Here is a 26,716-nt window from a genome sequence, read left to right on the forward strand (position 1 = left end):
CAGTGTATGCTGTGTGTCACAGCTAAACAGCTGTTCCTGCATAGAGCCGTTGGGCACCTGTGTGTGAGTGTATGTGTTTGTGTTGTTGTATGTGTGTGTATATGTGCAAGGGGCAGACTGCCTTGTATCACTGTCACTCACAGAGACAGAGAAAGACACTGATGTTGTTTCACACTGACACTTATCTGACTCCCCTGTCCTTAACTCTTACCCTGCTCCAGGCAGATATATATGTACTGGTGTGTTATACAGTCACATCACATCAAACAATGGCACCCAAACTCTGACCGGAAGCCCATTCCTCTTCTCCACAACCATTTTTCAACTCCCTCCTTCCATCCCTCTGGTTTCTTTTCTTTCTCTTCTTTCCATAACCCCTCCACAGTCTGGATACCTCTTTAGTAGAAGGATTCCAGAGTCGACACAAGTGGTGTGTGTGAGTTTGTATGTGTGTGTAAGGGCTGTATTATTAATATTATATGTAAATGAATTGGTAAAAATAAATGAACAAGTCATCTACCAGTTTGGATTCTGATCCAAAATGGAAGAGGCTTTTGGAGACGAACCCTAGTCTGTATACAGCGTGTATTTGGTCACACAGTTGCTCTTTTCAAGGACACACTTGATATTAGGTTAGATTTGATGGCTGCCATATTGTTGCCACATTATTGCCATGTTTCTGGCCTCACAAGACTTTAACCCTCAGCAGAGGTTTATGGGTCACAGTCTAGTTTGCTTTAGTTGTGATATAAATGTGTAATTGTGTTTTTATTGTACCACAAGGGTTATGGAGGTGGCGCCAAAGGAACTGTGATCTCCTATGAAAGAGACGGTTATAAGTAATAATGACTTTGGTCTAAAGAGCGGGTTAATCGTCTGCCCTCCAAGTCAACCTTCTGGCTGTTATCATGAACTGAGTCACACGGAGCGTTTGATGTTTACCTGGAGTGAGCAGGGCTGTACAGAAATATTCTCTTATTTTCTGCTCTAGTTCTGTTACAAACATACTGTCTCTGATGTTGTTATGCTCTGAATTCATGGGGTTAGACCATGGCTCGCACACACACAAATGCACACGCACACACACACAGGCAGCAGTCATGTTCTGCCAGCAATCCTTGTAATCCTTCAGACAAATTACAACGTCTTCTGCTCCTCCTCCTTTCTCCTCCTCCACCTCCCTCATTCTACTCTCTCCTTCCAGCTGCAATTGGATTTGGATAAAGATGGCTTTTCCTTTTCTTCTCTATTCTTCCCTGCTTTGGCTAAAGAGGGATTTGCCCGGGGAGATTACACACAAACACACAGACACACATACGAGCATGCTCACAGACTGCATAGCGGAGACATTGCATTTGAGGAAAAACATCTTCACTAACAAACAGGCCCCCCTCACCCACCACCCCTCACTCCCCCCTGCCTGCACTATAGTGACAAGCTCCATAGCCAGAGGTCAACAACCTCTCTTGCCTTCGCTGTCTTTCACCGCTTTGCTTCTTCTCTCCCACACACTTGGTCTCTACGACTAGTTAACTCTTTTGCGCTACTCTCTCCATCCTTTCCCTCTGTGCTATTTGCACTTCCTTCTCACCCAACCACCCTCCCCCCCTCCCCTCCAATCCCCCCTTCTCATTATTGTCCTCAGTGCTCTTGTTCGGGTCAGAGGAGTTGGCCTTAACACAGTGTGATGTTAACTCGGAGCACCCCACAGAGTACTGCTTTCTCAGAGAGCAGGGGTTGACCTCCTGCCACTCCACTGCGAGCAGCTAAACTCATGTAATGGACAGTGTGCATTTTAACTCTAGCCGCCTGTGTGTGTGTGTGTGTGTGTGTGTGTGTGTGTGTGTGTGTGTGTGTGTGTGTGTGTGTGTGTGTGTGTGCATGCATTGTTATCAGGAAGCAATATGAAAAAGGAGACTTCATCAGAGTGACAGTGACAGTAACGGATAACTCAGCTATTTTGCATAGTACAGTGTAGTATGCCTAGTTTCACTTTATTACGATACACTAAAAAAGGAAATAAGCCCCCAGGGACTAATTTGTGCGTGTATGTGTGTGTGTGTTGGGGTAGAGGGGGTTTGTGGTCGTGTGACTGAATAATTGAAGGGTGGAGGCACAGATGGTCTTTAACCCTGAACCCCAGACAACAATCAATATTTAAGCAGAGAAATGATACACTACACGTGCATACACACAGAGACATTCCAGTGTACAGTTTAGAAACTCAGTTACCCATTCTTATGAGACAGTGCACGGCTGTCAGTGTGGATGATATATGGAGTGTGTTTTTCTGCACACCGAGGGAATTCGTACTGTGTGTGCAGTGTTGTAGCAGGAGTTTAGAGTAAATGTGGGTTTGTGAGGTGTATGTGTGTTTTTATATGTCATTTTTATAAGATTGTCATATATTTTTGCAGGCTTGTGGCCAGCATGCAAAATTGTATGAAAATTGCTTTATACAGGCACTGTCTCTATGCAAATATGTCATGATAATATGTGTGCGTGTATGTGCACAGAAGGGGACGCACATCATGTGTTTTGAATTGTACAGACAGTTGGTAAGAACCACAGTTTCTTCTATTTCTCCCCCCTTTCTCTGTCTCTCCCTTTCTCTTCCTCTCTGGGCCACCAGTAGTGGTAATGGGGAGGGACCTGTCAGCTCACTTAATGCAGCTAATGTTTGCCTGCGCCTGGGGACACGGGCACAGAGACACACACAGTCCTGACACACACAGCGCTCCGCTCTCTCTCTCTGTCACCACTCTGTCACATTCCCTCTCTTCTGCATCCCCCCCTTCCTTCCCTCGCTCTCCCACTCTCCTTTCCTTCCTGCATCACTCATTCTCTTCCAGCTTCTTCTCCCACACTGCACTGCACCCAGTCTCTTAATATTTTTTTCAGCTTTGTTTTCCTTCCAGCGTGAAGCTTTTACGGCCATGGCTATTATAATCACCTTCACCTTCCATATTACTTATGTGCTCTGGCTATTCCAAACAGCCACTCCACTTCAACTTGAAAGGCAAGTGAAGTGGCCTGTTTCAAATGAAATAATCTAATTTTACATTCTGTATTTTTCTTATTGTCGACAGATGCACGAAAAGACAAAAAACGAGCAAACATCTCATACATACTTTCTGACTTCTCTGTCCTGTCTGGAGCACTCATGCTAATTTCAAACAGGTCACAAATATAGTAAATTTGAATATGCTAATGAATATGCATTTGGTGCATTCGTGAGTATTAATGGAAATAGGATAGTTAATGTGGGATTGACCCAAAATAAACTACAGTGGCCATGTTCATCGTAATGAAAGAACATGTCACCAGTGCAATGTTGTGACTCATGTATGTGTTTTAATAGTTTGTGGGTTGAGGTCTCTTGCACAGAAGAATAAGCTAGGATAAAAGTCATCGTTGGTTTCTGTCTTTTCATGCGATGTGTTGACATCAGGAAACTATGTCATTTGCGGCCAAATAAAATAAGAGAAATCTAGTAAAGTCTGCATCTTATCCCTTCTCTTCGCTATAGTCAAACCACAACACATGAAAACAAATCTAGACATTTTGGATGCAACACTTTGCTTTATGCTTGTAAATACCGCTATAGGCATGCCCCTGTAACCAAACATAAACAAATACAAGCCAGTGGAGAGCACAGGAAACAGCTACAAGGACAGGCAGGAAAGCTTAATAAAAACAAATGGCTTATAGAAACAAAAAATACTTGTGCTTTTTTCTCTCTTTTCCCCCTCCCTCCCTCGCTGCTGCCTCCCTCCATCTATTCCTCCCCTACGCTCTGTCGCTCTGATGAATATCACCCAAGCAAATCAGAGATGCAGAGGAATCTCTCTCATTTCTCACCCCTCTTTCCCCTCTCCTTATGTCTCCCTTTCTCTCCACCCCCCTCTGTTTCTTTGACTCCCCCGTCTTTCTCTCTCAAACCCAATTTCCTTATCTACCTTCCCTTCCTCCCCCTTGCGTATATGGATCTCATTCTCTCTCATTATGATGATTTGAGGTTCAGCTTCAGTTGCTGGCCCATTAAAACCAAGCAGCAGCAGCAAGCCTTGCCTTTTCTGACACTGCAGGCAGACAGTTAAGCAGCCTCATAAGATGGCCTCAACTCTGCATACTGCATTATAAACTGAAATTCAAAAGTGGACCATGTCTGCCCTGTTCTTGTATCCAAATATTATATGTTGGAATTGATGCAACAGAGATTGTGGCACACGCACAAGACATGCAGAGTGACCTTGGCAATGCCACCTCTAGCCAAACTGCCATATCTCAGTGCCAGCTCTTGATGAGACCTCCCACTCTTTAGGGAGGGATGTTGAGGACTGTAGGGATTGGACAGTGGACAGAGGAGGCGGAGGGGGAGGGTTAGATGTGTGTAAGAGGTGGGGGCACGGGCAGGGGCCAGGAGATTGCCAAGGCTCTTTCATGCTATCCTGCTCTGTTCTACATGGTTGGATCCATATGTATCTGTACCAAGAGAGTTCATCCACTGGTGCGTTTGGGTCATCATTAACAGGAGACGTCCCCAGACATCCACACGATCCCTCGACACGCAAAATACAATTCAATATAATGTGATTAAGATGACAAGAGCCCATGTCCACACCATGTTGTGGGTGTGTTTGTGCTCTCTCACATCGATTTGAAGTTCAGTTACAAAGAGAACTTCAACTACATGATGCATGTTGTGCTGATGTGGGGGCATTTGAAGACGTTAGAGCTGCTCTTAAAGTGTTCTCCAGTGACATTAGCCGGTCTGTTGATAGGTGTGAGGTGAGGCGGGGTAAAAAATGACAAGGGAAGGTTGAACTGCAGTTGTTTGAGCTGAAAGAGATTGATGTATGTGAGCATATAACAGGATGGAGTGGCCAAACTCAGATTTAGGGTACTGAGGATGACAGGAGGATGGGAGAGACAGATGAAGTAAAAGACATGTGGGAATGAAGTGGGAAGAGAAGGATGAACCTCTCCTTCAAACAATTTACAAATGCAATTATAGCATCAGTGAGGTTGATGGTTCTGGCATCAAGTAATACATTTTGCTGTTGTGTATTAGTGCCCTGCTCTTTCCCTTACTGTAGCAAAATGTAGTTTTTTATTTTATATTTTGTGTGTTCACCCTATATATTTCTTATCTATTTATGAGTTGTAACCGTATAACCTGAATTTAATTTGGGTGAAATGCCGTTTCAATTCATAACTCTTGCCTAGGAAGCTTTCAGAAGCGGCATTTTCTTCAGTTACAAATAGAAGACAAGGTGATTTAAATGTTCTTCAGCGAGAGAAACCATTGGTTGACAGAACAACAAGCAAACATCAGATACATTGTACTCAATGAGTCTGTGTGCAGTCAACAATTCAAGCTACACTTCGAGCTGTCCTCTCCCCTAATGCACAATGCACTTGATGAGACAGATCTTTGGTTTTTGTCCCATTATATTACTGTAAATGTACGTAAGTTGTAAACGGTGGATGCTGGCTGCATGTGTGCTGTTGTGATACTGCGTCTGTAAAACTGAGAAGTTTTGAGTTTTGCAGGCGTATATAATTGATATGATTGTTAGAATTGATTCCCACTTTCCTATATTCTTATCTGTAATGGCTTTGTTCTACAATGTCAGCATATGACTTTGGCCGCCAGGTACACAATTACTTCAAAACTCATCAAGGTGTCTGCATGTGTAAAACATTCAAAGCTAAATTATCTTCAGTTTTTGTCAATTCATTGAATTATTTCATTGTGTTCATTTGCTCATGTTTTCCTGATTTCTTTCTTTTGAACCTAAATTAAAAAAATATATTTTGCAGAGTACATCCAGAACATCCTCCAGGGTCACACATGTCGTTCTCCTATATTCTCAATGTTGCACATATTGTTTCTTTTACCATGAATTTGTCAGAGCTCCTTTATTTAATACAATGTTATCTTGCTTACAGGCAAGTAGCAGGATAGCAAATCAATCAATCAAAACTTTATTGTCATTATGAGATTATACAATGTACAATTCAAATGAAATGTTGTTGTCCTTACTGTAAAAGTGACTGAGTAATTGGTCATAAATATTTAAAAGTGTTGTGGTGCTGATGCATAAATATAAAATAAAGTGTGTACTTAAAATATAAATGTACTTTATATAAATAACATATATACACTCTATAAAATATATACATTTAAGAGTCCTTAGAGTGGAGTTCACATCACATTGCTCAGGAGAGAAAGTTATTTTTGGTTCAACAGTCTGACAGTTTGGGGAAAGAAACTGTTGCAGAGTCTGGTTGTTCTGCTCCTTATGCTGCAGAACCTCTTGCAAGAGGGCAGCGGGGAGAACAGGCCGTGGTGGGGGTGAGTGGGGTCTTTTATAATGTTCTGGGCTCTGGTGATGCAGCGTTTATTAGCAGTGTCTCTGATGGAAGGAAGAGACGTCCCGATGATCCTCTCCGCTGTCCTCACCACTCTCTGCAGAGACTTCCAGTCTGAGGTGTTGCAGTTTCCAGACCAGGTAGAGATGCAACTGGAAACACCACAGACTGGAAGTCTCTGCAGAGAGTGGTGAGGACAGCGGAGAGGATCATCGGGACGTCTCTTCTTTACTACCTCCGCTTACGGTACGCAGTAAGGAATTTGATTCACAAGACCTTTGAGTAAATCCAATGCTACGGTAATTGTTTGTAAGCAGGTAAGTTTAACTTCTGTCAGTCATGACAAAGATGAGAGAGCTACAGTACATTGATTGTGACAAATCTGTTACACTCGGTGAACCTCCAAACACACTGAACAACTAGAATGGTCAAGGCCAATGGTGCATTCACCGAAGTCGTTCTTCTGTGTGTTTATGAGCTTTTAATCGAATGTGGAAACAAAATGGACTGCTAAAAAGAAGATGTGCCTACTTCATAGAGTGTAAAAGCCAGCTCTAAATAGTGTTTGTCCATTGAGATGCAGGCCGTTATCTGTAATGGTAAATGGATTGTAGGGCAGTTAATACATTTAACAGTATCAAAGCCCAGCAAAGAGAAAGAAACATAGTGTTTATTGAACCGTTTGGGTTATCGTACTGTTGTCCTGTTGAGCATGCTTATCTCCCTAGAATCACACATCACCAGGCCATGGGACGCTGGATCAGCTGACAAGACCACAAAGCACGCCTGGCTAGCCACTCTGTGTGTGTATGCAGGCGTGTGCAAGCGTGTGCCTGCACATACATGTATCTGCAATGGGGGCTTTGTGCTTGACTGCTTGTGTAACTCTACATATGCTGACTGCGGTACGTTTGTGTGACAAGGAGACAAAATAATTCCCAGACGAGGGATTGTGAGAGAGGAAGAGAGAAATCTGGTTATATGAAAGCGTGAAATGGCACCTTAGCTGGACTCCCTGTACTCTCCTCCAGCATCAGTGGCCTCATCATCATCATCATACTCTCTGGGATCTTTCTTTTTCTTCAAGTCCCCAGTCTGTCTTTCCTCCTTCTCTCCCTCTTAGTTCCTCTATGCTTTCATTCTTTTTCTCTCTTTCTCTCTCTTCCTTCTGTCCCTTTTTTTATGTCCCCTCCCCCTTGCTATGGCAGTGACATTGGACTAAAGTGGGACAGAGTGTAGGGGGGCAGTGAGGCAGAAGAGACAGAGAGACAGCCAGGCAGGGATGCAGGGAGAGCTGCTGCTGCTGTGGTGCCCCCCCCCCCCCACCCCCCTCTATAAGCACGTACCTCGGGTACTCCTGGCCCCTCAGGCCTCCCCACAACGTCTGGGGGATCCGCTTTTAGCATGTCACCACTACTCCACTCCAATCTGAAACATCTGTCTCTGCAGCGCTTTAGCTTCCCATCATCCCTCATTTGGTTCTCCTGCTTTAACTCCACCTCCTTCTCCTCCTCTTCATCCTCTTTTGGGTCTCTGTCGCCAAGATGCCCAGCAACAGCGGTGAAGGTGCATCATCACGGTGGCACTGGCGAACGAGGGTGGCCAGGGAAGGAATGCGTAGGAGAATTGCAGGACTTTCGCCCTCCACCCCCACTTCCTTCCCCTCCCTCCTTGCCTCGCTCCTCACATTCGCCTGCCATGCAAGGTGCATTCAGCCGCACACAGGCCTTGCTCCCTGGTGACCCCCGTGCTCCCTGAGATGCAGTATGTGTCACCGTGCTGCTGCTTACATGCTGTGGCACTGTAGTACTCCCACTGAGGACAACATGGCTTTACAAAGGGCAAGGCTTTATTGATTTGTGTGAGAGTTTATCACATGTGTGCCGGCGCTCTCCCCGTCTCTCGCACTCCCTCATGCACACAAGCAGCAGCATTGTATGTGTGCAGATACCTGCGTTTACACAGCGTCCTTAAGTTGCCACAAGAAGACGGAGAAATCAAGTTCAACAGCTAAACAGAAAGCCACCGTGCTGCACTCTTTTCCCTGTTTGCCTTGTCTTCCTCTGCATAATGGATGACAATCACACAAAACTGACCTGTGTGTGAAATTAGACCGTTCACACACCGTTGTTTTTGTGTTTTCCACAACAGAAACAAGGTCACGCTTCAGTAGACCTAACTCTGTTTGTATGTGTGGTATTGCGGTGTGCGTGTTTATAATGTATTAGATATGTCCCGTAAGCCTTCTCATGACTGGCGAGCATGTCTCTATCTATTATCTATGAGACTAAATAATTAAAGATAAAAGCGACACAATGCACCGCATGTTGACAAGTCTGGGGTACGTGTTTGTGTATGTCATTGTCAGTGACCAAATAGAATCGCAGATAAATGTAGTTGGAGCCATTTGTTTTGGGTTGTGTGTTTGTGCGTGCCCTCTGGCATACAGAACATTATTTTAACAGAAAAGAAAAACATGCAAGCAATCTGAGGAAGAACTGGGTGTTCTTGTGTCACCTTTGCTGCTTTGAGTTTTATCTTTTACTTTCTGTTTTCTAACTATGTTCTCTTCATCCAGCCTTCCACCCCTGCCTCCATTTTGCTGCTTGAATATGTATGGCCATTCCAATTAAGGTTGTTTAAGTGTGGTAGAGGCCTTTAACCATCACAGAGGGAAAGACAGAGATGAAGACACGGGGAGTGGGCTGATGATAAAAACAGACAGATTATCAGATTTCTCCCTCTTTCTATTTCTTTTGGTTTGGATGAGTGCATTTTTCCATTTCCTTTATTTGTTTTTCTTCTTCCTTTCTTTTTTTTTCTCTCTCTCTCTCTCTCTTTAGTCTCATGCATGAGTTGCTCAGAGAGGGTGAGGGGTGTGTGGGTGTACGGGGTGTCACCTTCTAACTACAGATATAGAAAGAGAAACGGAGAGACAGCAGCAGGAAGAGACACAGAGGAAGAGAACAGAGAAACCAAGGAAACAGATAGATATCGAGACAGGGAAAGACAAAGAAAACAGGAGACGTGGTGGTGTTGGGGAGGGTGGCAGCTGGCATTTGACGGTGAAGCATGCTTTTTTAATGAGTGCATTAGTCCTCTTCATACCTATCCTCAAATCAGCGCATCATATTGAAACAGACGAAGCAAAGCAGGAGAGGAGGGTAAGAAGGTGAAGGGTTGGAGCTGGAAACCGAAACACTTGTAGAGAGATAAGAATAGGCTGAGTGTGTATCTGTGTTTTCCCTTCGATTATTCTGCGTCTGGTAACCGCGTGTGTCCTGTCCTCATAGAAACCGAGACTCAAATACTCTCCTTTATTAACCTTCTCCTATTTTTTTCGACACAACCTATTCGCAGTCCTTAAGCAAGCTTTTTTGATTCTGGTTGAGTCAAAAGAAAGTGGCAGTAATATAACATCCTTGTGGCTCTTTCTGTATCTGGCTTGTTCTCAGAAGCACTTAAATATTATAGACTACTTTGAATGTGAATAGAGAGGAGATAGGAGCAAGTGTCATTCATTTCATACTAGAGAGAGAGAGGCTCGAATAGGACGAGAGCCTATTGTCGCTAGGTGTAGATTTCCCTTTGTCAAACACATGTCAATTCTTCAGACCCAACAGAGGAGAGGAGAATAGGAAAATTATAGCAGCAGAGAAAAGGATGATGGGAGAGAGGGCGGGTTTGAAGGCGGGAGAGGAACAGAGGAGGAGGGGAGTGGTATTGATTCGGGGAATCACACCACAGCTCTGTTCATTTTCATTCATCTGCCCTTGTAATGGGGGTGTTAATATGGCAGGTAGGGGGATTTAGGAGGATGAGAGCATTTTATTAGAATCCAATCTTTATTATCCTTCACCCCTGCCAACCTTTCAGCCCCTACACACACACAGACATGCATGTATGCACTGGTGCACATGTGCATGCTTTAGACACACACAAACATGAACACTCTCATGCCTCTAGATGTGAGTGAAGGTGGGGTGAGGGTGTTAATTACATGTTGGGTTTGAATGGACTCACAGTTGTACAAGCCATGTTTTATATGGTGCGTGTGTCTGTTTGTGTGCATGTATGACGCAAGGAGGGCGCTTAGATACAGTATGAGCAGCTCAAATGAAATAGCTTTTAGGAGGCCTTCCCAGTGCCTCCTTGAATCAGCCATAATGGGCCCTTGGTAATTATCAAATAAATTAGCCGGGGGGAGGAGGAGGAGGAATCAGGACCGACTCCTTTTATTCTTTCTCACTCTGAAAAACATCGTCTTTACCTGTTTACTATTGAAAGAACAAATGCTTTATGTGATTTTTTCAATTTAATTATTGCATACATTTATTTTTGGCATGATGACATGCTGTTGTTATGCATAGCATTGATTGAACCTCTCTGTAAAACGATTGAACCACCGATCTTCAGTCCTGATGTCCTCAGGCTCATACATCATTAGAACTAATACAAAGAGGAAAATAGTATCAAACTACATAAGTCTAATTATTAGAATTATTGGTATTTCAGTGGACATACCACGTGTACGTACTCGTCACATGTCACTCTCAGATAAGTAGAAGAACACCATAATACAATAGATGGACATGCATCATGTTGAAGCATCAAAATATGCAGAAACAACTGTCCACCATAGAAGCAATGTTGTGATCATTGTTTACCAAGAGTGGTTATTACTTCACACTTCACTTCACTTCACTTTTCATGTTGGGACTACTTAAGAAACTTGACATTAACCTGGCCCAACATAGTGTCACATTTGTTCTAGCTATACTGCTGGATGACTGCTGTGTTGCCATGTGTGTCGCTGTCTGTGCTCTCTTGCTGCGGCTCTGTGCACTTCACTGATCCTCTTGTATGTTCGGCTTCTTGCAAGGTTTCTCCAGCCTGTGATAGTTTGCTGCTTGTTTGTGAAACCATTACATTGACTATTATGCGCTTTTGTTATATATGGTGAATTTGTCACACAGTATTTTCCCATCACAAATACACCCACCTTGTTTCCAATGTTAGATGCACTGTTACTCTTGCAGGGAGTTGACTTACTGCTGGTAGGCTGGGCTTTAACACTGGGCCATATGCCACATTACTATTTTATTACTCTACCACTACTCACACACACACATCCGTACCGTAGTAATTCAGGGTACCTATTATTACCACCATTTACTTAAATGTATGGTTGCAAGATATATATATATATATATATATATATATATATATATATATATATATATATATATATATATATATATATTGATTTAAATTAACCTTTTAAGTTGCAAACATTCTTTCGATGTGTCGTTGAGATATAATAATTATCTAAATATAATTACTAAAAAAAATATTGTGTGTAATATTTTTGCATTAATTGATTTAAAACAAAAATTCATGTTGTAGTAACTAAATTAAATTGGCTTGATAACTTAATTTTTCTTGACCTTGAGTTCATTATTTCATGTCCCCTCCCCTACCCACTTTAAAAGCCAGGACATATTTAGACCGTTAAGTTAAGTTAGAGGACCTGTCGGCTGAACACATTTGTGACAGACATTTTCAAGGTGAGTACTATTTCATTTACAAATAAATTATACTAAATAAATGAATTTGGGCAAAACGATTGTCAACTTAAAAAGGTGTTTTCACAATTATGGTAATTAAGAGCTTTTCACTTATAAATGACTTTTATATATTGTGTAAAAACGAGTTGGAACAACTTAATTTTTGTGAGTAATCGACTTAAAAACTTGAGTTTATGCAAATATTAAGAAAGTGATACTTAAAAATACATTTCATTGTAGAAGAAAAGCTAATTCGCCTAACTCAGTGTAGTTTGAGTATTTCATTAGAAATTGATACCTCCAAAACATGTAAACTGTTGCATTGGTTTTTATTGTTGAGCCAAAGCATTTGTTTTTAGAGTTTATGATGAGACTTTAAACAAGAAGGTTTCCCTATTGTGTTCTGCAGCAGCAGAGCTGTCCGTGGTGCTGATCTGCACCACTTCTCATGAGCATGGATATTAGAAACTGTACTTATGTAGATTTTTATAACGGCACATTTTTTACAAAACCCTTCGCCTTGCACACAGCTCTGTTTTTGGTGATTGGCCGATGCATTAATAGTTGATTAATAAAGTTAAGATCGATGCATCTTAAGCCATGATGCACAGAGAGAGATGTGTTGAGCTCCTCTGTGGCCTATAGGCCAGGCCTGTGAACCAATTACAGATCCATTCTGCAGTTTCTCTCCTCTCCTCTGATCTCCATCGCTATCATTTAAATGGCTGATTTCGTTTTTACCTCTAATGAAGGGTACTCTGCCGCACACACACACAAAGCCTGCACACTCACACATGCACAGCACTCATGAAACGCACACTTGCACATGTCGCTGTGTGCCACCGCAGCGCCCCCTACCCAGCTGTTGTCACGTGAGTGCACGGGCCCTAGCAACAGCGAGCGAGAGAGCGAACAAAAAACGAGAGATTCTGGTGAGAGCAGGGGAGAGAGGAATGGGTAAAGAGAGGGAGAGAGAAAGAGGAGGGAGGAGGGGGGAACCGTAGAGCATTAATAAGTGATGAGTCCAACAGTGTGAATTGCTGTTAGTTAGCATTGCTGCAGCGCCGCCTTCATTTGCATGGCAGCACTAAGAACAAACCCCCTTACTTGCGCCATTTCCTCTCTTGCTCTGTTTCTCTCCGATATCACTTTCTTTTCTTGTTTTCCCTCGCTATTTTATCTATTTCTGTCTCTTTCTTTTCTCCATGGTCTAGCCAGCATCTCAAAATATGTAAATCTTTTCTTAGTTAGTTTTTTTTTTATCTTTGTTTCCTGTCTGATCTGATCCTCTTCTCCTCCCAACCTCCACGCTGGCTACAGCTTTCCTAATTTACCATTATCATTTACTCTCCTCGGTTTTTTTGCTCTTTATGATCTATTATGTTGCTATTCTTTTCCCTCCCTGTTTCACGATAATTTGTTGAAGATTGCAGCCATATACTATAATAGGATATATTTAGCAGCGCCTTTGCTGCATCCTTTCATGTTCTGCCTCCATTTTTTTTACCTCCTCCTCCATCTCACCTGCCCTTCCCCTCCTCCAACTCTCCAGCCTATCTCAAAGAAGAGGGGTGTCCTCTCTCTGGGGGAACTTTGGGGAAGACAAGTGATGCTCCAGGGCTCCCTAATCCTTTTTTCATTGTGTCCGTCTTTCTCTCCCTTGTCTCGTTATTTGCATGTATGTGTCTGTCTGTGGGATTTCTGGCATGCATGCACACACACACGCACGCACACGCGCACACACACACACACACACACACACACACACACACACACACACACACACACACACACAGATCCAGCAGCATCTTCACTCTGCACTTGACTTGAGTTCCTGCCTCAGGCTGATCAGCTGAACTGATTCCATTACTTACAGACCCCCCTGAAAGAGAAGGAAGAGGAGCATGGACTAGACGGGAAAAAAGGGAGAGATATAAAGAGGTAGAGGGCAGAGGGGAGACTGGAGGAAGAGAGGCCGGGAATGGTGAATAGATGTCACGCAGATGGAAAAGGAGCAAAAGGAGGGGAGGAGAGGGTTGGGAAATAAGGAGGAAGTGAGGGGATTTTGCACCTCCCTTGGGTGTGGGATAGACCTAAAAAAAAATCTCATCCTGCCTCCCACAGCAAAAAAAAAGGCAGAGACAGAAGCACATACATACATACACGCACTCAACAACAACAACAAACTCCTGGAGGCGTAGGCAGACTAGACGAGAATTGATCTTCTCTCCCACAAGGAGAGGCTTGCAAGGGGAGAAAGAGAGAGGGAGAGAGAGAGACGTAGAGGAATTGTTTTTACCCATGTGTGGCTCTCAGGCCTGCAGGCCCCTCATCCCTCTCACTCTCACTCCCTTCTCTGTCACTCCCAACGGCATGTTTCTCTTTATCTCCCTATCTCTCCCTCCATCAATCTCCATCTGCCGTCGTCCTCCCTGTAGGGTCAGCCTCTTCCTCTCTTCCACTGCCTCCCTCCATCGCAGCCGACACCCTCTCCGCTGTTTTAGGTGTGTCACATCTCCACAGACAGCAGGAGAGCAGGCAGTGACTAGAAATTAGATATCAGGTAGAAAGAGCAGCAGTGAAAAGAGGAGAGAGGAAGTGAAGAGTAGTAGGCGAGAATAATACTTAATTTCTCTTGATAAGCACTCTAGTGCTGAAATGATGAATTGATCAACAACATCTCTGATAATTAATCAATCTTTTGTCCATTTGAACTGGCTGTTTTTGATCAGTTGTTACTCCCTTTATTTACTTTATGTCACTACATGCTGTACCTGGGCATGCCTGGTATATTGTTTTTTCCAAGGTAATTAAGGCTACTCAGATTTGCACAATTTGTCATATTTTATTTAGTTTTTAACACACAGCAAATACATGTATATCAATCGATAGATGTTTCTCTTCATGGAGTTTGGGAGGTTTTGAGTTGCGATACTACACTTCCCATCATGCTTTGTTTGATGTAAAACAAGACATTTTAACATGTCACCTTAGACTCTGTGATGGACTCTATCTTCTGACATGTTATGGACTGAACAATTAATTCATTATTCAGAAAGAAATACCTATGCCTGTACCTGAGGAATAAAATATGGAAGAATAGTATAATACGTTTCCTTTAATACCAGCGTTGACACGCTCCTTCTCATTAATGTCCCCTGCACCACTCTCTTTTCTCTCCATTCTTAACCATCTCTGAATTTCTTACTCTACCCACTGCTTTCTCCCCTCTCCACCCCCTTCTGGTCTGTCTTCCTCTCTCCAGGCATGTTGTGACAGGGTGTAGCAGTGTTTCATACAGGGTTCTACTCGCCAAGTGCATATTATCCTGTAAGGCTTAATACCCAGGTTGTAACAAAAGGGCAGGCTTGAAAAATTACAGCTTACGTCGCTTAGCACTCAGCACAACAGTCTGACTCACATGAAAACACGTGTGTGAACTTTCACATATACATGCCGATGCACAGGCTGACAGTTACGTGTGTGTGTGTGTGTGTGTGTGTGTGTGTGTGTGTGTGTGTGTGTGTGTGTGTGTTTGTGTATAGGTATGTATGTATATATACAGTAGATATGTGTATATATATATATATATATATATATATAGATTCAGAAATATGTCAGCCCAGTTACACACAGATAGTATTTACATAAGTAAAATGTAAACTTTGTCTCTGGAAACATCAGTCTGACAGATCTGACGGGGATTGTATGGGCTGAAATTATTAGTCAATCGATTAGTCGGCAAAAAATAAATCAACAACTGTTTGATTATAACTTATTATTATTACAAGTATTTTTTTAATTATTAAGTATTAAAATTCAAGTCAAATCAATCTAAATAAAACTCAATTTATCCTGTATCATTGTAAATTAAAAATCTTTGGCTTGGTTGAACAACGTGTCCTTGGGTTTTTAGAAATTCTTCACAATTTTTCACAATTTCCTGACATATAGAATCATTTGATAAATATTAAACAGATTAATTGATAACGAGTTAAATGAACAATGAATTAAAAGCCCTACCGTAATTTGGAATAATGCACATTTAGTTTAGTCATTCAAAACTTGGCAGCTTCGACTCTACAGTAGAGGTAAAGCCTTCAGTCTTCTTCACATCTCATTCTTGTTAGAGTGATAGAGCGTGTGTGTGTATGTGTGTGTGTGTGTGTGTGTGTGTGTGTGTGTGTGTGTGTGTGTGTGTGTGTGTGTGTGTGTGTGTGTGTGTGTGTGTGTGTGTGTGTGTGTGGCAGGGAGCCAGGGAGCCAGGCCAGTCCTCTTTGTTTTAATAAATCTCTTTTGGATGGAGTTGTGCGGCTATAAAATGCATCGATTGCTGTTGCTCACATTGTGGCAGGAGACACACACACACACACACACACACACACACACACACACACACACACACACACACACACACACACACACACACCAGCTTATTCATACTTACTTGCACATTCATATCTACACATGTTCATTGACAATCAGACACGCCGAAAATCATGTATTGACATTTGTACATGCATACGTGCAGAAACACGTAATTAATAAACATACATTTTGTCAATCAAAACATAGGAATAAGAACTGGGAAAATCAGATTATTAACTACAGGTATTAACAAAAAAGAACAAAATAAAAACCACCCAAAACTGTGGCTTAAATGGAGTTTTCACACCACAGCAGCCTCTTTTCATCAACAACATAAGTGTTTCAGAATAAATTTGCTGTGACAAGGTGCTGACCTATTGCTTTGAGGTGTGTGTGTATATGTGTGTGTGTGTGTGTGTGTGTGTGTGTGTGTGTGTGTGTGTGTGTGTGTGTGTGTGTGTGTTTGTGTGTGTGTGTGTGTGTGTGTGTGTGTGTGTGTGTGTGTGTGTGTGTGTGTGTGTGTGTGTACGGCATATCTTTTCAGTATTCAACTATTCAATGCACCTGTGTTTTACTCAAGTCCTCTTTGTCAACATTGCAAAGAGACATTGAAACATCATGTACAGCAAACAACAGCCAGAATGTTCACACAAACACACTGACACACATAAACAAACTGCAATAGCATCCGCATAACCGAACAATCTGCAATCTACTACAAACTCTGAAGTGCACACTGTCTAATATAACCCTTTGGGGGAACAGAATACAAAAAGATTCAGAGAAGCGGAAAGAATCAAACATCGAAATACACTCTCCTCGTCTCTTCTCCTTCCACCGCTCTCTTCTCTTCATCTTCTCTCTCACATACACACACATGCAAATGCTGTCTGTATTGACATGTAGATAAATCAGAGGGAGACCAAGCAGTCACCGATGTGAAATGAAAATGACACTAATCTGCTGTTACCATAACACACAGAGACGCATCAATTATTAACACCTACAATAACTTCCCCCTCTCTTCTCTCTTTCTCTATTGTATATGTCTCACTAGGTGGATGTGACAGAGTACATTAAAAGCTCCCATGTGTTCAAGTACTATGGTTGGGTCTTTTAAAGACATGTATCTTCTAGTCCTGTTTTTTCTTCTGCTTTTAAAATCTGTGATTTCTCTGAGAAATGTGCTCAAGGTTTGTCAAGAGGGTCTTATGTTGGAGAGTTTGGCCTCTCTCATCTACTTCAATAGCAGCACAACCTTTCCCTCACCCAATAGCAGTTTTTCTTTGCTCAGTTTTCTTTTTTTCCAGCACTTGCAAACATTTTGAAATGACAAAATAATGAATACAGTGAAACAAGAATATATATACTGCTCTAAGAATAGTGAATAGAACTAGAAAATATATGCGAGCATCTACTATTTGTGAAGAATTGCACATTGTGAAACACAAGTTTTATTTACATCCATACACTTTATAGTGTGTGGACAGGGCATTTTATGTGATATAAGGTTTATCTTTTCTTCACTTGTTTAAAAAGACTATGTGACTTTTTAAACTAGGGTGACTTTTGTGAGTGTATCAGTACTACAACGTCAGATTAAGTAATGTCTGTAGGAAGTCAACTTTTTATTTGTAAGAGGAATATTGTGTAATGAAGCCCTTACGTTTTAGATACTTACAGATATTATTGAGCCATAGTGAAGGCAAGAAAGCCCCATGGTGGACAGTATGGAATCTAATTAAAAAATAAAGAAAAATAAATAGATAATCCATCATGACTAAATCACAATCCTCCAAATGTGATTGTTGGCTTGAACAGTTGATTAGACAATCTTCACCTTTTAACAGACAGAGTGATGCTCAAAGTTCAAATGTCTGAAATAGACAAGGACCCTTCCCAATGCACATACATCGCTATAGCCACAAGTCAAGTCAATGCTATTTATATTGCCCAATATCACAGATCACACATTTGGGGCTTTACAATCTGTACAGCACACGGCCCCTTCTATCCGTAAAACCCTCGCAATGCTTTATATGCGAATGATATGCCTTTGTTATAATTTGTTTGTCAAATATGTTGACTAACGTATCCTTCTCTCCTCTCTTCCCTCTTCCCTCTTTACTGTCCTACACAGGTAACCGTTTCTTCCTGACCTCATTTGGTGCTCTGTATATCTCAGAAGTGCAGAAGGAAGATGCTCTGTCCACCTATCGCTGCATCACAAAGCACAAGTACAGTGGAGAGACTCGCCAGAGCAATGGAGCCAGGCTCTCTGTTATGGGTAGGCAACATAAAGTTACCTTTTCCAAAGCATGAGTATGTGAGCAGTGTCTTTTACAGTTGTATTCTTTAATAGACTTACAAGACCGAGTTTGAGGGTTCAAGTTTTAGAGGAATAGTTCAACATTTGGGAAATACGCTTATTGAATTTCTTGCCAAGAGGTGGATGAGAATATCGATACCACTCGGTACGGTAAATATCAAGCTGGAGCAAGGAGATGCTTAGCATAAAGACTGGAAACAGGGCGAAACAGCTAACCTGCAAAGATAATCCACCTACCAGCTCCACTAAAGCTCAGTAAATGTTGTATCTTGTTTGTGTAATTTATAATAAAACTGAAGTGTAAAAACAACAAGTTGTAGTTTTACGGGCAGTTAGCAAAAACGGGAAGTTATTACGTGTGGCCAGGCTAGCTGTTTTCCCCTGTTTACAGTCTTTGTGCTAAGCTATGCTAACCTTCTGCTAGCGGTAGCATCATATTTACCATATTACCATATTTATCTAAACAATATGCTAAAAGTACTGATGATTCCAACTGAATATATCATTTCTGTGACGTGCTTCACCCACAGACCCTACGGAGTCCACCCCGTCAGTGCTGGACAGTTTCCAGTCCGGTGAGGTGCAGGTGGGGCAAAGCGTGGAGCTGCCCTGCATCGCATCCGGATACCCAAACCCCACCATCCGATGGCTAAAGGATGGTCGGCCATTACCTGCAGACTCCCGCTGGACGCGGCGCATCACTGGCCTCACCGTTTCCGACTTGAGGCTCGAGGACAGCGGCAACTACATCTGTGAGGTCACCAACAGCTTTGGCTCCAAAGAGGTGACAGGTCACCTTAACGTCATAGGTGGGTAAAGGACTGAAGAGAGTACAGTAGAATAATAAGATTCCAATATTCAGCACACAACAAAGCACCAAGCGCTGTCTCTACCTTTCCTGACCTCCAAAGTTTAACACCGACCACTACAGTTGAAGCGAAAGTGAGATGGACAGAAGTGATGAAGTATGATGTCAGGTCATGGACAGGTGGAATGGAGACATCATATAAGCTCTGTAGACTTTGCCCTGGCCCTGTGCCTCCGACACGCCCCCCCTCCAACCAACCCTTGCCTGGGCCGAGCGTGAGCTTGATCTCTAAGGACGGCTCGTTGCCCCGCTGTTCTCTCAAACCCCAGCGAGGCGTTTCTACAGTGACAGAGTGGAACGGTGGTCGTGCAGGCCTGTCGCTCTGTTTACCGAGGACGTGGGTGAGGGAGGGAAGGACAGAGAGAATTTCATAATGTTGTGTGTATGAATGAAAGACATGTGAGGACGTGTGTAGAAAAGATGGAACACTTGTGGAGAGAACAATGGGGAGGAGGCGGATAGAGGAGTGGGGTTGGGAAAAGGGTGAAGTTAGTGGACACTAGGCAGACTGGCCACAGGGCACATCACTGCACAACCCACAAACCTCCTATGACAGGCCATAGAAGGTGGTACACATACACACACATTTGGACACACACTTACAGTACATGCACTTATTGCCCGTGAAGAAAGTCTTACACATGCACTGTCACTCCCTCACACACATTCAGCAGCCTCCAGCACTTAACACCAGCTGCTTTATTGCTCACTGACATTTTCTCCCCTTTCTGTCTCGGTTTTCCTCGCTGCTTATCACACACACAAAAGCAATGGAAGAAATCTTGACACACAACAAATACACAATCACACCAAACCAAAATATGATTTGTGTTATTTGGCCTGACTCAATTCAAATTGCTTAAATTCAGCAATGCAAGTGATACCACCAAGTACTGTAACTTCAATGTTTAGGTTGTAACTTGTGACGAGAAGGTATGACTGAAATTTCAAAAAGCACCTCTTTCTCTCTTTTTCTTCTTCTATCTTTAGATCCACTGCGGGTCACCTTGTCTCCCAAGAACCTGAAGACGGGGATCAGCAGCACAGTCATCCTATCCTGTGCCGTCCAGGGTTCCCCGCACTTTATGGTGTCCTGGTACCGTAACACAGAATCTGTCTTGCCCGATCAGCACTTTTCCATCCAGGGGGCTCACAACGAGACATTGTTCATTTCTGCTGCACAAAAAAGACACTCGGGAGCTTACCAGTGCTTTGCCACGCGCAAGGGCCAGACCGCCCAGGACTTTTCCATCATACTGCTGGAAGGTGAGGACAGAGGGGATTACCATGACTGTGTATGATCATGAATGTATATGCAGGTGGGACTGTCATAACGTTACACAAACTACAGCCCCTGGTTAACATTAGCTCCCCAGTAAACACAAATGGATCAGCCCCTTGAAGATTATAAAATAGCAGTGTTTTTTTTAACTCTGATCTTCAGCAGTTTGCTCAAATTTTGGTATTCTGCTGTGTAATACCTGTCAGTCTGACTGACTGACAGGTATTACACAGCAGTAAATACAATACACAATATAAATAATTAATTAGAATGCAATAAATATGCCAAACTACTACAACTAAAATATGAACGTTAGAGACTGTATGGACCCAGTTTAGAGGTGAAATACTGCCTCCTATGTCTTTGGAGCAGGTGGTTCGAAATGACACATTGAACCTTTAATGAGACAATAATTCCACATGGTTTACATTACATATATACCTGCACCATGCATGCTGGAGAGCAAGTTATGTTATGCTTCCACTCTACATGTGCAGTTGTGGAGAGCATGTTAGCGGGGCAAGGGAGAACTGATTGATTGTCATTCATTTATTGACACCTCACATGCCTTGTCTTTTTCTCAGATGGTACTCCCCGTATCGTCGCCTCCTTCAGCGAGAGGGTGGTGGTCCCTGGTGAACCGTTTTCACTGATGTGCGCCGCCAAAGGAGCGCCTCCTCCCACCATCACCTGGACCCTGGACGACGAGCCTGTGGCCCGGGACCTGTCGCGTGTCAGAGCCAGCCAGTACACGCTCTCAGACGGCAGCACTGTGAGCCACGTCAACGTCAGCAGCCCGCAGATTCGCGATGGAGGAGTGTATCGGTGCGCCGCACGAAACTCGGCCGGTAGTGCCGAGTACCAAGCGCGCATAAACGTAAGAGGTGCCTGTCTACTTTTCAATATCAGTCATACAGATGCTTCTCATAGCCTGACCCCTACCCTTACCCTGTACCCTTCTATACCTCTACCTCTATCTCTCTTTGTGTGTTTGCTTTACTGTATATATTTTTAGTTTTTCTCTTTCTTTACTTTTTTTTGTTCTGTCTGTCAATCTTTACACTTATATGTTAATGATCTGCAGCAGCCAGTGTTTTGTTGCTCCAGCAGCACATATAGTGTATATGTTGTCCGTCTCATTGTCTTTCTTTCTTGCAGTCTACCGTCAGTGACAGTGACTGTCCTGTTTGCTCGCTTACTGTAGCTCTGCACATGTGCCTGTGTGAACGCACACATACATATGAACAGATAAAGAAAGGCACCTACTCATCCACCTACTGCAGCTACCCGTATGCACACACACATAGACATGTTTTCAGGCATATAAAATGTTAGAATACAGAGATTGTAGCCCTACATAGAGAGAGAGGAAGAGTGGCTAAAGGAGAGGAAGCAAGATTAAGCCAATGGGAGACCAAAGGATGAAGAAACTTTAGAAGAGAAAAAAACAGATGGCCAGAGACGGAGGGAAGAGAGAGAATAGATGCAATGAGAGAAGAGGTTTGAAGAGTGGAGCAGTGCCAGTGTCTGCTGGGGGAGTGATGGTGAACTCTGGTGACAGGACTGGTGATGTCACTGCCGTCGGAGACGACAAGAATGAGGACTGACACTGATGGACAGGGCTGTATCTCTCATCTCTCTCTCTCTCTCTCTCTCTCTCTCTCTCTCTCTCTCTCTCTCTCTCTCTCTCTCTCTCTCTCTCTCTCTCTCTCTCACACACACAATCTTTTCTCTGTCCTTTGGTGAGATGTATAGTTGTGACATGTGAGTCTCTTCTAAAGAGACATGCCAGGATGATCATTGGAGTGAAAATGAGCTCCATTGCCAGAGAGCTTCAGCTCTACATGCAAGACATATACAACACATACACACAGACATGGACACACACACACACACACACACACACACACACACAGACACACACAACCAGACATGAAAAAGTAGTAACACACTAGTATGTTTACCCACTCGCTGAAATGTGATACACTCAACTTATCCCAGTGAGAGGCCAACAGCAAAGATACTGAGCCACATAGAAATGGTTAAACACACATGCACATGTATACTGTATATGTGTTTGTGTGTGTGGGTCTGCGTGTGTGTCTGTGAGACGGTGCTACTGAATAATACATCTTTCACTCGTCAGAGCTGTGACTTCAAAGCTCAGCACACACTGAGAAAGGGAGGAGAGAGAAACAGAGAGAGAGAAGTGGGGGGTAGGAGGGCTGGAAGGAGAGACAAAAACAAAAATACAAGACGAGCAATGGTGAGAAGGTCACAGAAGAAGTGACAGATGATTGAGTGATAGCTCCCAGTGTCTTCCAGTAATGCTAAACACATTTTGTGTCGGTCGGACTGTCTGTCTGCCTGCCGGCCCACAGCCTTCAGTCTCTGTCTTTTGGCAATGGTACATGACCAACATATTGAGGCCGTCAAGCTTCATTTTTGTTCTACATTTGTATTCTTTCAGACATTATTCCCAGGGATTTTATTCCCGCTAGTCTACTGTGCCAATGTTATGGTCAGTATTGGTCTTATGTACTTAAAACACTATAGCCTATGTAGCTTGACACATGCTTGTTTACAGCGCAAATGTTGGCAGAGCCCATGTTCATTAGTTATAACACGTAGAAAACAAGGTTTTTGTTACACTACGCCACCATGTGAAATGCACTGCACTTTGCCCATGCCCCACAATGAATACAAAGTTCATTGCACACATGGACGCAAACAATTCCTGATTGTGTCTTTGAAGCCGATGAGTTTTGCATCAGAGGGCTGTAAAAGAACTAGGATCCTGCAGGTCCTGCAGCGATACTGTGGCATGCAGGAACATTCATGAATGATAATTAAAAATGTGACACTCTTGTGTGCTATTGGCCTATAGAGTACAAAATAAAGTTTAGTGTAAGTTTAGTTTTTCTTATCTGTTTCACCCACTAACATTTCAGATTTGTGTTTTCTCTTATAAACAAGGAGACGATGCTCTCTGCTGATACATGCTGTTGTTCAGTGCACTCAAACCTTTAGAAACCTCAAAAGTTTAGTTTTCGGATTACCAGTGAATATTTATATAGTTTATACGTTTTTATATTTAAAATGAGTGCACTGTAGACAGATATACTTAAGCTAACATAGACAATGCAGACATTATCAGTGGTAAATAAATGTTCCTTTAAGTTCAGCAATTTTGCATCTGAAGTGTTATTATTATTAATGTGTTGTATTTTCTCAGATGCAAAAAGCTAAACAAACAGCCACAATATATAGGCAATATGTATTGGACAGCGACCTGTACTTATAAAGATAGCTTAATATAATTCAGATTAACTGTATAGCTTTAGACTTAAACATCCATAAGACCTACATGTGCCTGGGATACACACTAAACAGATTTTCAACAGAAAACAGTTAGTCAGAAATTGTGCAAGTGCTCCTCCAGAAAAACTCCAAAAACGAAGCTGATCATTAAGGCAAGACACTCTAACCTCTCTCTCTTCCTACACTCCTACGTGCTTTTTTCCTCTTCTGTCTCTTCTCTACTCCCAAACTCCCTTCTCTCCCCCCCCCCCCTTTATTCCTAAAATTCCACAACCTGCTTGTGACACCATCGTCTAATGATTGTATTCTTTCTTCCTCTGATCAACCCATCTCTCTCTCTCTCTCTCTCTCTCTCTCTCTCTCTCTCTCTCTCTCTCTCTCTCTCTCTCTCTCTCTCTCTCTCTCGCTCTCTCTCTCTCTCTCTCTCCCCCCCCCACTCACCCTCCCCTCCCCATCAGGTCCACCAAGGATTCGGCCTATGAAGAACATCACTGCAATAGCAGGAAGAAACTCTTTCATAAACTGCCGTGTGATTGGGTACCCTTATTATTCAATCAACTGGTACAAGGAGGGGCTTCTGCTGCCTGACAATCATCGCCAGGTGGATTTTGCTTTCTGCATTTCTGTTCATAGTCAATAGACCTATATCTGAACTTATTTCACATACAGCACTGGTAACTACATGAATACAGTATGTAGTTACATAAATCATATCATAGTTACATACTGTACATCCTGTGCACAGGTTTTGCTTAAGTCCAGTTTTATGTACGAGTATCTATATATATATATATATATATATATGTATATATAAAAAGATGAATAACTTAAACTTAGATATTGTCTGATGTCAACCTGTGTCCTAAAAGACCTGAGAACACATTTGGGAATGATAGGAAAACCTAAAAAACTCCCAAGCAGAAACAAATGAAGGCCAGTCAGTCAGTCAGGCCGACAATCAGTGTCGGCCATGTTTCGATCTTAGCATCATCTAATTTAAATTCACTTTACATGTGTGAATAAGAAGAGCATGCATGTATCATGTTGTGTAACTCTGCTGATGTCTGTTCAGGTGGTGTATGAGAACGGGACTCTGAAGCTCAGCGATGTTCAGAAGGGGATGGACGAGGGGGCCTACGTCTGCAGCGTGCTCATCCAACCACAGCTCTTCATCACGCAGACAGTCTATGTCACTGTCAAAGGTCAGTCACAGGTTTGATCGTTTTGAAATGATATACTATACTATGCTTTTTGGGGGTTGCCCAATGAGGTGATATATGAAATTATAATTTATGTGCTTTTAGGTCTGTTTTAGTGGGTTAGGGTTAGTTAAAAAAAAAAAGATAAATGTAATAGAGGGTGATTGTAAGAGGGATGGAGAGTGAGGAAGACTGTTTTGGAGCAGGAGGGTGTGAGTGAAACAGGGAACGATGAAAAGAAAGCTGTATGCTGTGCATTGCCTCTAATAACCCCTGATTAAGGGGCGGAGTAGTTAAATGCGCTCTCTCAACCACGTGTTGAGTGCTATTGTGTAAGATGTGTGTGTGCCTGCCATACTCATGCATATATGTGTGTGAATGACAAAGTGTGTGTGTGATATATATATTCTGCATGTCATCTTGTATGTTATTTCGCTCTGCTCTCCGCGGCGATGGCATGACATGTTTGTTTTAGTGTGTGTGTATCGTCTTGAAATTAGCAGATGTGTGAAATTTGTGCTGCTCGGGTGTCTTCGTAGTGTTTTTTTGCCCATACATGCACATGTGTGTGCACTTGCATGCACATGAAAATGCGCGTGTGTATGTGCATTCGCCTCGTGTGAGTGTAGGTATGTGCTTGTATGAATGTGTGCTCGTCATGTCTCTGATTTAATTAGATGATTTTTAACGAGGCCCAGATTAAATCCCCCAGATGTCTCAGCTGTTACCCCCCACCACCACCACCCTCCCCTCCTTCCCCACTCCAAACCACCGCCATCACCTCCGCTGCTCTCCATAGCAACACCGTTCTTCCCCCTGCGGATGGGGCTCTAATTAGAGCAGCTATTATAGGCTAGCTTTACCAGGGCAGGGTAGGGTGGAGTGGAGGGGGCACAGGCGGCTGCAGAGTGGGTAGTGGGCTAGTAGGCCAGGCCTGCAGTGTTTTAGAAGCTTTAGGGGTCCGGGCTTAGACGAGAGACTCAAGAAATCAGACAGACAGACCACTAGTTTACCAATTAGCCTGTCAGGTGAAAATGACAGATTCTGAACCATCCTCTGAAAATAAATGTGTATCTTTCTGCCTTTACATCACTCACTCTCCCACCACATGTCCTTTCCATGCCCCCAAATCTTCAAATCTGTGTGTCTACCAATATTCTCCCTGTATCCTCTCATCTGAGTCTTTTCTCCATCCTTCACTTATTCATATCTGCCTCAAATCTCTGTTTTCACCTCTTACTCACCCCGCTCATTTAAACAACCCTCTAACTGTTTTCATTCATCTTTTTTTCTTTATTTCCATTCCCTCTTTGCCTTATTCTGTCTCCTCTCTATCTACCCTTTATTTCACCCTGTTGCCTGTCCTTGCCTTTTTCTCTCCCCGGCTCTCCTTTTCATCATATA

General features: G+C 42.8%; 1 protein-coding gene across 1 annotated transcript in view; it reads left to right on the forward strand.

Annotated features, from left to right (window-relative positions):
• The window catches only part of dscaml1 (Down syndrome cell adhesion molecule like 1), a 95,861-nt gene that overhangs the window by 40,656 nt on the left and 28,489 nt on the right, over window positions 1–26,716 (forward strand). Inside the window, 6 exon segments of the mRNA XM_029446284.1 lie at window positions 18,454–18,600; window positions 19,173–19,451; window positions 20,501–20,776; window positions 21,377–21,676; window positions 24,572–24,714; window positions 25,186–25,315. Coding sequence (XP_029302144.1) covers window positions 18,454–18,600; window positions 19,173–19,451; window positions 20,501–20,776; window positions 21,377–21,676; window positions 24,572–24,714; window positions 25,186–25,315 — 1,275 coding nt within the window.

This window comes from Cottoperca gobio, chromosome 13, assembly GCF_900634415.1.
Source record: "Cottoperca gobio chromosome 13, fCotGob3.1, whole genome shotgun sequence".
Taxonomy (NCBI): Eukaryota; Metazoa; Chordata; class Actinopteri; order Perciformes; family Bovichtidae; genus Cottoperca; species Cottoperca gobio.